Source organism: Anthonomus grandis, chromosome 9 (assembly GCF_022605725.1).
Source record: "Anthonomus grandis grandis chromosome 9, icAntGran1.3, whole genome shotgun sequence".
Taxonomy (NCBI): Eukaryota; Metazoa; Arthropoda; class Insecta; order Coleoptera; family Curculionidae; genus Anthonomus; species Anthonomus grandis.
In genome coordinates, this window is record NC_065554.1 from 24,930,242 (window position 1) to 24,944,073 (window position 13,832).

At 29.9% G+C, this 13,832-nt stretch overlaps 1 protein-coding gene across 1 annotated transcript; it reads left to right on the top strand.

Moving 5' to 3' along the window:
* The first annotated feature begins 10,169 nt into the window (after window positions 1–10,169).
* Window positions 10,170–10,625, top strand: LOC126740157 (piggyBac transposable element-derived protein 1-like). Its single transcript, XM_050446087.1, has one exon. The coding sequence runs from the start codon at window positions 10,170–10,172 to the stop codon at window positions 10,623–10,625; it is 456 nt and encodes a 151-aa protein (XP_050302044.1).
* Window positions 10,626–13,832: the final 3,207 nt, after the last annotated feature.

Sequence of the window (13,832 nt, forward strand, 5' to 3'; positions counted from 1 at the left end):
TTGTTATGTACCTTGAATAGTATTTCTAGGGAATTCTGTTCTTCATATGATGTCATTAACTTCATATTTTTATCTCAAATACTTTTTAAGATATTTCAGTTTTAGTAGAAGTAGGTTAAGTATAGGCAAAATTGGGCTCTTATCTAAACTTGGAGCTGGATATCTTGGAAAGTTTTGTCTGGACAGTTTGGCACTTTAAACGATATCTATATAGAGCACAGTTTTTAATAAAAATATGTATTTGTTTCATATTTTTAATTAGTTTTCGAAATATTTGGGTTTTAGTGGCTCAAACATACCTAGATAACTTCGAAACTTCAATTATACTGAAAATTTTGAGAACGTGTAGATCATTCTCAATTAAATTATGCATTTATACCCATTTATACTTTAAAATGTTCTAATTTTGTTATTGCTATTATCTACAGATTTCCTTACTGATTCAAAACGCTACAACCCATAGTTTTTGAATTAAAAATGATTTTATTACTTAATGGCAATCACATATCCAAGGGAGTGCCTTGACATAAAAGTATATAGCTCAGACACTCTTTGGTTTAGAGCAATGAGACAAGGATCAAATTATTCAAAAAATTATTTTCTTTATAACTGACTCAGAACCCAATTATCAATAGTTTCTGAGCCCTTATAATTCCTTGGCAAAAAATTAAATGTACTATGATATAGTTGACGTGAATTAATAAAAGCGATATTAGAGTATTCAGTCTAAAGAGAAAAGTGTTTTTTATGCCTTTTAGATCTATAAGGACTTCTAAAAAATTCTAAAATTTTCAAAAACTCGTGAATAATTTTCTATTAAATTATGCATTAATCCCCATTTAAACCTTAATATCTTGTAAAGTATCTAACTAAGAAAAAAATTGTCGTAACACTTTTTTATGTCCTTCAGATCATTTGTGATTTCCAAAAAAAAAGTAAAAAAAAAACAAAATGTTAAAAACATGTAAATCATTCTCAATTAAATTATGCATTAGTACCCATTTAACCCTTAATACCTTGTAAATTATCTAATTGAAAAGACATTGTCATAATACTTTTTTATATGTCTTTTACATCTATTGGCATTTCCTAAAAAAAAAGTCCAAAATTTTATAAACATGTGAATCCTAGTGAATTAGATTATGCATTAATACCCATTAAAACCTTAATATCATGTAATGTATCTAACTGAGAAAAAAATTGTCGTAACACTTTTTTATGTTCTTTAGATCATTTGTGATTCTCAAAAAAAAAGTAAAAAAAAAAAAACAAAATTTTAAAAACGTGTAAATAATTCTCAATTAAATTGTGCATTAGTACCCATTTAAATCTTAACACCTTGTAAATTATCTAACTGAGAAGAAATTGTTATAATAATTTTTTATATACTTTTTACATCTATTGGTATTTCCGAAAAAAAATTTAAAATAAATCCAAAATTTTGTAAAAATGTGAATCATACTGAATTAGATTATGCATTTATACTCATTTAAACTTTAATATCTTTTAAAGTCTCCAACTGAGAAGAAATTGTTATAATACTTTTCTATATGTTTTTAAAGATCTATTGGCATTTCCAAAAAAATTTAAAAAAAATCCGACAATTTTGTAAACCTATGATTCTTCTTGAAAATTCCAATTTTTAGATAATCTGTTTATGTAGTTCATAGTAATGGCTCTTGCATAATAAATACCAGTACTACCCTTCTGCACATTCTCCTAATTATTTTAAAGTACGTTCTCGCTACTTTTTTTTAATAAACTAAAACAGATTTTTCTGCCATTTTCGCATTTAAATATATAGTGAAAAGAACTTTGACCCTCTGTATCTCTCAGAGCAAGTATGTCTACCGCAATATTCTCGTGTAAAGTTTGGCAACTCCTTCTGAAACACCCTGTATAGACCATACAAAACAATAAAAAAATGTTAATATTAAATAAGCAGATGACTAGCGAGAAACATTTTTTTATTTTTCGTATATCGCTCGTTATTTCTGGTCTGATATACAGACCCATTAACCAATAAAAACTGGGTCAAATCAATAAGGATGAAGGAATAAGGTCGAGTCGAAATAAATAAGCAAAAATTATTAATAAAACAATTATCCATGCATTTCCAAGCATTATTATTACAAAAAGTAGCAGTGATACATACACCTGGGATTAGAAACGATACAGTACACATTTAAATCATCAAAAAGAAAATCAAATAATAATTGCCAGGGCAATTAAGTTAAAACGAAAATAAAATAAAAAATCTAAAAATAAATTTACTAACAACGTGACCCCACACCAGGTTGTTTGATCTCATATTTAAAAAAAAAAAAGTAGCTTAAAGCGTGATCAGCACAGCCCCGAATAAATATAAGACACTACATTTAGATGTTAAAGAGGGAGCTGATACGCGAGCACCCGCACGCCCTCTAGTGGTCGATCGAAAACGATTTTATGTAAGTTTCATGATGTGTCGGAAGCCTCAGGCAAGTCAGGAGGTATGCAGGTGTACACTTAAGCTTTAATGTGTTTGGTTGGTGTTAAATTAGTGTTGATCGGACTCTTAATACGAGATAAATTTAAGAAAGCGTGTTATGGCAGCCTTTTTTTTCGTAAAGCCTCGTGACGTATTAAGTTATGCATGGAAAGAACCCTAAGGGGATTATAGTACTTTTTTTACTAAATAATTAACTCACCTTCTATTTTTTGGGCATGATCTAGTAAAGGTTTTTGGGTGGTTTATAGTGTATCGCATTTAAAAATTATGACATACTTGGATACAGACAAAAACACATACACAGGGTGAAGCCTTAGAAAGTCTCGAGCACCTTAATTGGGATTATCACTTAAAATTATCGATTAAAACTTATCGTGTACGTTAATTAATAGCACCCGAAAATAGATGCTTACCCTATATCTTATTGCATTTTTGGATTCTACATAAAATTCCAATAAATTTGAGTGGTCACATGCCAAACTTCATTATGGTGGTTTTTGAGGGTGATTCCTCTGAAACTGTTTAATTTTAATTAATTAATATTTGGATTTAATTACATTTAGCCCTTAAAAGAACATCAAAAAGTGTCATTTACGTTAAAAAGTCTCGGTTTTCTAGACTTATAAAGTGAACAAAAAGATCGAAAGAAAATTAAATGTGATCAATCAATTTCTTCAGAATTTCCCTCGGAATCTAATAATACAATAATATATAAGGTGTACCAAATCAAAAAATTACGTCAATCTAATTTTAGTGCCCATAGCCTGAAAATATGCACAAAATTCAATTAAATCGGTTAATTATAATTATTTTGTCATTATTTAAAAAAAACTCCAGGGATTCCAAAATGGTTTTTACATTTTACAGGTTTTTAAAGACCTTTGGAACAATTTTCCATGTTATTCCGTGCATTTGACATATTTTTTCCCATTGAATATCCGCCACTTACAAGGGATTACCAGGCACAATTTTTCATGTTTTTAGAGACACATTTTATATCTTCAAGAAATTGGAAATAACTTTTTTTTATATTCCAGGCCATTGACTTAATTTTTCAATTTATTCCGTGCATTTAACGTAATTTTTTTTTCATTAGTTTTCCATAATTTTCAAGGGATTTTACAGAGTTTTTGATGTTTTACGGGTTTTTGGATACACATTTTATGATTTCCAAGGCATTGGAAGTAATAATTTCTATCCCTTCCAATAATTGCCAACAGGCTTTTGACGTAATTTTTCATGTAATTGTTTTCATAGGTTTTCCATCATTATTCAGGGATTTCAAAGACTTTTTCATAACTTTATTATACTTTTTTTATTTTTTATTATACAAGTTTTTGAGGACACTGCTTATATCTTCCAGGATTTGGAAATGACGGTTTTTTATATTCCAGGCCTTTGATTTAATTTTTCAGTTTGTTCCATGCATTTAACGTAATTTTTCCAGTAATTTTTTTCCACTGGTTCTTCCATGATTTTCCAGAAATTCCAAAGAGTTTTATTAAATCGTTAATTAATAAATCGATCATTTAATTGGCATGAAAAGTCTATAACAACAGTGGTTTTGCAGTATTCCATGACTAGAATTACAAGATTTCAGTTCTTTTTTCATTTTTATCACAGCTGTGATTTTAAGAACTCCAGGCCTTTGACGTATATTTCCATTTCGTTCCATGCATTTGACGTAATTTTTTTATAATTTTTTTCCATAAAATATGCATAATTTTCCAAAGGTTCCAGAGAGTTTTTCATGTTTTACAGATTTTTGGAGGCACATTTTCTGTTTTTCAGCAATTGGAAAGTACGCTATTTATATTCTATATTTTTGCCGTCCTCTCAGTTTATTCCATGCATTTGAAGTAATTAAAAACTATTTTCCAGGGATTCCACAAATATAAAATTAACGTCAGAGACTGCCTTCTAGCGTGCGGAACTTGAACCAGCTGTTATTTCAACTATGGCCACTCAAATATCAGAATGTTTTTCTCAAAAATACTCAAAAGTTGTACATATGTTGAAGAGTCTCCAATTTAAACCATTGAAAAAAAGCTCGATAAAAATGATGGCCTTTAATTAGTTTGTTGATAAATTTGTGTGTCAATTTGAGTTTTTAATGTATTTGGCGGCACATTTTATGTCTCCCAGGCATTGGAAATGTCGTTTTTTTTTATTCCAGATACTTGGCATATTTTTAGTATATTCCAAGCATGTAACGTAATTTTCCATTTTGATTTGCCACCATTTTTAAAATAAATATGTTCCAAGGATTCCAAAATTTTTTTTATAGTTTACATGTTTTTGAGGTCCTTTGAAGTAATTTTCCACTTCATTCCAAGCACTTAATGTAAAAAATTGACTCATTTCCATCTGAATCCTCTATTCGATTTATTGCCCAAACAATCGATTATATTGTATATGATTTATCAGTATTCATAAAACAGTGACGGTAAGTCAAAAACCCGATTCAACGATTTTTTACACTCAATATTTCCTCCTCGAATCCCTCCCTTTTGGTCTAAATAAAAAATTAATGCAAGCCTAATCTGAAGTTTTTTTGGGCAACTCAAGTGAACATTTTGTCTCCTGTATCCTCATTAGAAATGAAATTTTGATTCAATATAAATAACCAAAACGAGATCCTTTGGTTTTTGAGACTAATCAGTGAGCTCTAAATAGTAAATTTAGGAGGTTTTAATAAGTTTTAATAAATTTGACAATTTTTGTACCTTTTCACACAAAATGCGCATATTATAAAATCTCACAAACTATTCACATCCTGTACACGAGTTAGTAAACGACCTTATTTAATAAACGTCCATCATGTTCAATTAAGTTATGCACCCGACGTAGTTTTTTTCATTGAAATTTTCCAGAAATTTTTTTTTTTTGTGAAGACTGATTCAATAGTAAGCTTTCCTCTCAAATTTCCGGACAACATATATTTTTCGTCTAAATAAAAAATTAATGCATGCCAAATCTGAAGCTCGTTTGTATCTTTTTTCCTCATTGGCTGCTCCATGTATATATTTATGAATAAATGAATATTGTAGGAGCTGGAACAGTGAATACGAGAGCCTTTGGATTTTGAACCCAAATAGAACAATTTCTGTACTTTTTTTAAATCATTAAACATCGTACTAAATTCGCACATCCTGAACCACAAAATCAAATTTATTTTAACCATACCCTGTACACGAGTTAGTAAACAATTATTTTTAATAAACGTCCATCATGTCCAATTAAGTTATGCACTTGACGTAATTTTTTATGGAATTTTATTTCATTAAGTGTCAATTATTTGCCAAGGGCTCCAAAGAGTTCTTATTGTTTTGCAGCTTTTTAAGAGACACCGTATCTGTCTTCCAGGCCTTGGAAATAATGTTTTTTATATTCCAGGCCTTTGACGTTATTTTCCATTTTCTTCCAGGCATTTAACGTAATTTCCATCTGTATCCCACATTCGATTTAATGATCAACATCAAGTTTTCCTCTTAAATTCCTGGAGAATATAAGATATTTTTGGTTTAGGTATAAAATAAATAAATGCCAAATCTGCAGCTCTTTTGGGCAGCTTAAGTGAGCATTGTCTTTGTTTTCCTCATTGATTAATCCGATAAAAATGAGTGAAACAATGGTGGAAGAAGTGGAATAACCCATACGAGTTCTTCTGAAATTTGAATTTTAAGACTAATTAGTGAGCTCTAAAAAGTGAATTTAAAATATTTTATTAACAAAAATAGGAGTTATTTTAATTTTAAAAAATCCAAATGGATAAAATGTTTTTTGTAATTATATTCACATTTCTTTTCTAAAACAACACCCTGTATATGGTTCCAAGGCATAAAATTAATTTTTTTTTTCTAGTTGAAATGGGCATATTATGAAACTAAAAAAAAATTGTTTTGAAAAATGTATCGGAAATATTGTAGCGGGGGTGATTAAAAAAATATCGACTTTTAGTATCATCTTAAAGTTCGATTTTTTATTTATCATCTTTCATTTTTTGCTTCAAAGCTGCCAAAACTATGCATATAAAAAAAATATTTTGCACATTTTTTTATAGGAAATTAAAATTCCTATAAAAAAACTCTCTTTGAAAATTTTCGCCAGGCGAGCTGTTTTCGAATAATCAAGCGTTAAACATTGACATACTTTTTAGATTTACCCTTTTCATTTTGGAATTTTGTAACTAACAAATAATTATATAGGAAAAAACAATGTAGACTCCTAAAGGGGTCCCTAATGTTTTTATAAAAAAATCACTCTTTTAAAAGTTGTTTACAATTCAAGTTAAATATTTACTATTACTAAAATTGTAAAGAACTTTTGAAAAACTGATTTTATGTAAAAACTTTAAGAGACCTTTTTTGCAGAGCATTAAATTCCCTATAAGAATCTATGATTTTCTTTTCTATACCCACATTCGTTTTATTAGTTACAAAATTCCAAAATAAAAAAGGTAAAATCTAATATACTCCAATGTTTAAAGCTTGCTTATTCGGAAACGGCTCCTCTGGCAAAAAATTTGAGAATTCAATTACCTATAAATATGTGCAAATAATTTTTTTTTACTTAGTTAGTTTGACAGTTTTGTACGCACAAAACAGACGCACATATAAAAAATCAAAATTAAAGGCTCAAACCTTCACGATATTTATTTGCTAACCCTTGAACAACATCTTCAATACATTTTTTTTTAAAAAGTCGGTTTGTTGGCCCAGTCTACTGCACACAAGTTAGAAAACGAACTGTTTTAATAAACGTCCCTCATGTCCAATTAAGTTATGCACGAACCCTAAACATTTTAAATTATAAAGCGATAATCGAAAGAAAACATTTTCCAGCAGTCTATTTGTATTTCAGAGAAGCACTAAGGGTAGTCCAATGGAACAAGGGAGTTAAAAATTAAAAGTACAGGGTGTTTTTAACTATTTAACCCCCCCTTTCTCTCCTTCCATTGAACTTGCTATTATAGTAACAAAAAAATCACGAGCAATAAAGCCACCTATAGGCGCACGCGCGTCAGACCTTCAAGAATAAAGCAATTAAAAAAAAAATAAATGAAAAATACACTATAAGGTTAGAAACTAAGATTCTCTAGCATACGTCGTGACTTGCCAAAGCGTACAGTAAAAGGTGGGTTTGTTAAATTACACTGGCCAAACCTAATTACTGTATCTGGAAAGAAAAAACAAACACGCCCAAGCTTTGGTTAGGACCGTTAGAAGGCATGCGAGGACCACAAAAAACAATCTACTAGATAGCGATGGTATGTCCTGATGTCTAACACATTTTTTTTTCTTTGTTATAATAATTTACTACTTAAAAAATGCAAGATTCTCATTTTGTGTCCTAAACTTCTCTAAAAAAGTCGATTTATAGACAAATACCATCTTAAGATTAGTTGATTTTTCTTTAATCGTAATATTTTTTTTTAACATGCATCACAAAGGTTTACGTATGTACGTTTTTTTCATTTGTACATACGTACTAGTAAACGTAAGTAAGCGTAAAGGCTTGAAAATATCGAAGATTAAAGGCTTATTTTGGCATTTAAATCTGGAATATTATTGTCGTCTAGGATGTTCTATGGATATTCGGCTATGGAGTGATAACATTAATTTTAAAAACTTAAGGCAATAAGTTAAAGATTATTTAGGAGAGTTTTGTATTGCAATTAAAAAAGTTTTTCTGTTATTTCTGATTGCGTGTTTTTGAATTCCGTAAAAGCCGAATAAATTTGAACGGATTTTTAATCCAATCTCTTGATCTTTGTTGACTCTCACGAGATGTGTTTGGAAAAAAATTGGAAATTTGGTGAATTTATTTAGTTATTTGAAAAAAAGTAACGGAAAAGGAGTAGGTACCATGACGATGGATTTATTAAATATTTTTTTTAAATTTGTGCTTTTGAGAGAATAATGGAAACTCTGAAATCCTGGCAAAATGCGTTTTTTTGGAAGGCTTATTATTGAAAAAATACTATATATTATTAAAAGTTGTTATAAATTATTTAAAGCCTAGTAACTATTAGTAACTAGTAGTAACTTTTTTTTAATAAAAATTTTGAAAATATATCCTTTCTATTTGTTGAAAAAAATATGGACTTTTCAATATTCAACAAGTTCTTATCCTCTTCAGTCCACACGTCCAGCCCGCTGTACATTTTTCAAAATATATTAGTACGGGCTCACGACGACTTAACGTGATTTGGGCCCGCCGTGCAGCGGGTTGAACGTGCATACATACGCCAAAAAATATTTGGTTAAAAATATTTGGCAACGTTGCATTATTTTCGATTGTTTTGATAAAATACTCATTAAAATCAAATAAATTGACTGCTATTTAGTAAATCAACAAATATACGTACAGAAAATGTATGTTCGGCTTTTGATTTTGTGCAGTATTTTGGACGTCGGGACTGTATTTGGTTCAAGTTTTTACTTTTAACCCAAAAATTTTGAAATTTTATTGTTGTTATTATTTGGTCTGATTATTATATTATTTAGTCTATTATTGACGGATAAAGATCTTGAAGAGATTCTAAATGACAGTGACTTCTACTTGAGCGATGATGATGAGGAAATCACCGCCGAAAACAGTAAATCAATTGAGGCAAATGATAATGAAGACGACGAGCCGGCGCCGGCAGACGCAGATTCGGTTTCTGATACCATTGAAGAGGAGTCTGATGACGATAATGTTCCCTTATCCAGAATAAGAAAGCAGGTTCTCCAGGAGCAAACAAAAAATAAAACCGCAGAAGTAAAATGGAAAAGAAATGTTTTTGAAAGTCGAGAAGATGTCTACCTTGATCCGGAATGGCAGTTACAAGATGATCATGAGTATTGGACACCCCTGAACTATTTTTATGAATACTTTTCAGATTATTTTTGGGAAAATTTATCAGAACAAAGTAATATTCGTGCCATGCAAGCAAATGAAAACAAACCACTAAAGTCAACAGCCAAAGAATATCGAACTGGAATACATATTTTAATGGGCATTTTTGTACTTCCACGGCTGCGGTTGTATTTTATGAAGGAAATTGAAATATCTTGCATTACTCAGCTACCTAGAGACCGTATTTCTAAATTAAGAAATTTTCCACATGTTGTTAACATTCTAAAGCAGTCAAATCGGCTATGGAAAGTTCAACCTATCATCGATGCGATTCGTAAAAAGTGTATTACTTTACCAAGGAGTAAAGAATTGATCATCAACGAGCAGATGATCCCCTTCACAGGCACTACTGCTTTCCGACAGTACGTTAAAAACAAGCCAAATCCAGTAGGACTCAAAAATTTTGTTTTAGCTACACCTTCCGGACTGGTTTTAGATTTTATGATTTATCAAGGTGCAAAAACTTGGCCAGATGGTTCTCCCGATCAAAATTTGGGAATAGGTGGATCGGTTGTAAAGAAGCTTTCAGAAGATTTGTCGCCAAGGCACATAATTTATTTTGATCGTTACTCTACTTACTCTCACGAGATGTGTCTGGATCATTTACTAACAAAAGGAATTTTGGGAACAGGGACAATTATGAACAACAGAATTCCGCGAGATCTTAGGAGCAAAATAAAAAATGATAAAGAGCTCCTCTCGAATGGTAGTGGTTCCTTTGATGAGTTTTTTTTGATGAGTTCCTTTGAAATGGATGGACAATAGATCAGTAACAATGGCATCAACATCTTTAGGCTCTGCGCCAGTAACAGAAGTACGCCGATGGGACAAGAAAAATAATAAGTACCTTCTTGTTTCATGTCCAAACTCTGTCACTAGTTACAACCATTCTATGGGAAAAGTGGACATGTGTGATAGACTAATATCTTACTATCGCATTTGTATGCGAACAAAAAAATGGCCGGTAAGAGTTTTCTGGCATTTTGTGGACTTGGCAATTACAAATTCGTGGGTTGAATACCGCCAAGACTGCTTCGCTCGTGGAGATAGAAAAAACTCTATCATGGATTTACTTGAATTTAAACTGTATATCGGGAAATCTCTTGCCCTTGGGGCACAAGCAAAAGGTTTTCAAGATCCAACTTCTTCATTAGATGAAGAAACAAGTCAACCTGCTAAAAAAATGCAAGAAGTCGGAGATGCCACCAAGAGATGTCAGGACCACTGGTAATGAGCATCTACCAATATGCAGTGTTATTAACAAAAATTCCTATATGCGCTGCCGTAAGCTTTATTTATGCATTTCTCCAGAGAGGCAATGTTTTTTTGAGTTTCATAATTAGAGACTTAAGTCCAATTGTCCAAAATACTGGACATGTCATATTTTTTTCTGTAGTATTTTTTTTTTGCTTTTTTTAAATCCCAATAAACGTATTTTATTAAAAGTTTCACAAAAAAAAAGTAAAACAATTCCTTGGGACTGAAGAGGATATAAGAACAGCTTCCCAAAAATTTAACCATTTTTTTGTTAAATGAAATATGATATTTGCGTTTAAAAATCGAACGCATTTATACCCATCTCGATGCATTAACTTATTATACACTAATTTTCTTGCAAATATTTTAAATACGACTAAAAGATGTGGACTTTTTATTGACAAAATTAATAGTTTTATTGGAGCAAGTCCACATGAAATAATAAACGAATTTTTTAATGAAACGTCACTGTAGACGAGGGAGTAAGTAATAGGAAAAATAGAGAAATGTTAAAAAAAAACGAAAATGTTTACCAGGTCCAAAGTTACAATTAGTAATAAAAAATAAGGAAAAATTTTACGTTTATATTTGACCCAAAAAAAACTTTATGATTCAAGAGGTAAGTAACTTATTCAACTTTACTGGTGAAATAATAAAAAACGTATTATTATTTGATACAATAAAATGTAATAAAACTATAGATTGCCCAAGATGAAGATTTTTGGAATATGAATATACTTCCAAAACCAAACAATACTAATTTGTAACTTGGTAAAAAAAATACTTGAAAAAGAGTACTAGGTCAAAGAGTATTACAATTTTGGAAAAAATTTGATTTTGTAAAAATAACAAAAACCTGGCTTTTTTACTGAATTACCGAGTAAAAAGTAGCTCAAAAAGAAATTTATGACCATAGATTTATAACTGTTTTTTAGGAAAATTTAGTGTTTTTTGGGAAAATTAATAACAATATTAAAAAGCCGATTTTTTTCCTGCTAATGTATGCTTCCCATTTTTTCACGTTTTTTTAAGCCTCTACAACTATAATATTAATTATAATCACTAGGACCTAGATAATAACTAATAAGTTGTCCTTTTATCTATTTCATCAAAACATACAATTTTCTGTGATTTGCTGCTTCAAAACTCTCTTTTAAAATTTCCAAAATGCGTTTCTTTGTAAACAGTCATAAATCGTCAATGATTTTGAATTTTATGTAAATCGTTTTCAATTTGAGAAATTTTAAAAATTTTTGAAGTAGTTTTGACCCCAAAACACTCCACTCTCCCCTACTATATTTATAGATTTATTAGGAAAATAAAGAGATTTTGAAAAAAAAATTAAAAAAATCGGATTTTTCCACTCAATTATTAAATAGCTGAAAACGATGGCATCAACTGGTTAATTTAATTATCAAAAAAGTTTAATTTTAAATGATTTTTAAAAAACATTTCATAGCACCTTGAATAATTAATGAATCCTTGTAAGCACATAATAATAGACTTAAAGCCAAAAAAGCCAATACCGCCTCCATATTACTAAGCCTTTACGCATAACTCTTCATTAATATTATTATATAGTTAAACGCTAACTAATAAGACACGTCGTCAATTATATTATCAATTAGGGGAGGGGCTAATAATAATAGTAATAATAATACATAATATACTAGCCTATATCTTACATAGAAATATATGAAAAACTACTACTTTGTGAACACCACAGAAAATTAGCGCTAAGTTCAAATCGTACAGCCGTAGTATACCGAGAGGGAGTTTTAACCTCCCGCCCCGATATACTTATAACTAGCAGAATTCCATTTTTTTTATTTAAATATTTAATTCAAAATAAAGGAACTTATTATCGGCAATTGAAACCAGTCTATGGAAATCTACTATAGGTTTGCTCTAAGTACTAATGAAACTTAGCATTGATTATTATGACTGGTACGGGGATGGTCCAAGAAGATTTTCTTAATTAATTAATATGGTTTTAGGCGAATTTTAATGAAAAGAAAATCGTCCAGGACGCGTCCCCTTGTGCGCTACACAGACTGTGCAGGAGATCAGAACAGAAACAGGAAGACAACTCATAAAAAACTCGAAAGAACAAACGAAAAAAAACAACAAATCGCCTTGTAGGCTAAAATTACAAAAAAATTACAACTAGAGGAACAAAAATAGACTTTCTATATTTTCTTTTTTTTTTTAAAGAAATATTGCGAAATTATCTTTTAACACGGGTTTTATTTAATAAGAATTTATTTATACACAAGTGACTATAGGAGTTCTAGTACGATCCTGGCCCAAGAAGATTACCTTGGATTCAGTTTTTAGGCCACTCGGATTAGAATAAAATTAATTAGTATGAACAATTAAGAATTCCTAAGAGTCTTAAATAAAATGCATGAACCAGCATATTTTTGTTTTTCTTTTGCAGTTTTCTAGTGCTTTTATAATGATTTGTATACCTGTATAATGAAATGATGACTTATTAGAGGTTAATTGTTGGGTAAGAAGTAGTTGTAAATCAGTACCATTTCCATGGGCTTATTTTGATTTTTTAAGAAGGTTTTATGATTTTATAAGAATTATTAAAGAAATGGAAGATGTGATTTTATGATTCAATTTCTAGGTAAAAATTAGCTGAAAAGAAGGACCACGTCAAGGGGTTCATCTTGATTTTTAAGAAAATTTTATGATTTTAGGAGAAATATTAGAAATAATGAAAGTCTGATTTTACTATTCAATTTTTAGCTGAAAATGAGTACCATGTCGAGAGATTTATCTTGATTTTTAAGAAAGTTTATTAATTTATAAGAATTATTAAAGATATGACAAATCTGGAGTTGCTATTCAATTTTTAGGAGCAAAGAAGCTGAAATTGAGTACCATGTCGATTTGTTTATTTTGAATTTTTAGAAAGTTTTATGATATTAGAAGCATCACTAAAGGTAATGAAAATCTGATTTTTACTGTTAAATTCTTGGGTAAAAAGTGCCGAAAATAAGTATCATGTCGACGGGTTTATCTTGATTTTTAAGGCCATTTTATGTATAATAATTTATTTTAGGAAAATTATTAGAGATAATATAAAAATTTGATTTTACCATTCAATTTCTAGGTAAAAAGTAGCTCAAAATCAGTACCATGTCGATGGGTTTATCTTAATTTTCAAGAA

Excerpts from the sequence above, each read along its gene's own strand:
- LOC126740157 (XM_050446087.1), top strand. The coding sequence starts at position 10,170 with ATGGCATCAACATCTTTAGGCTCTGCGCCAGTAACAGAAGTACGCCGA.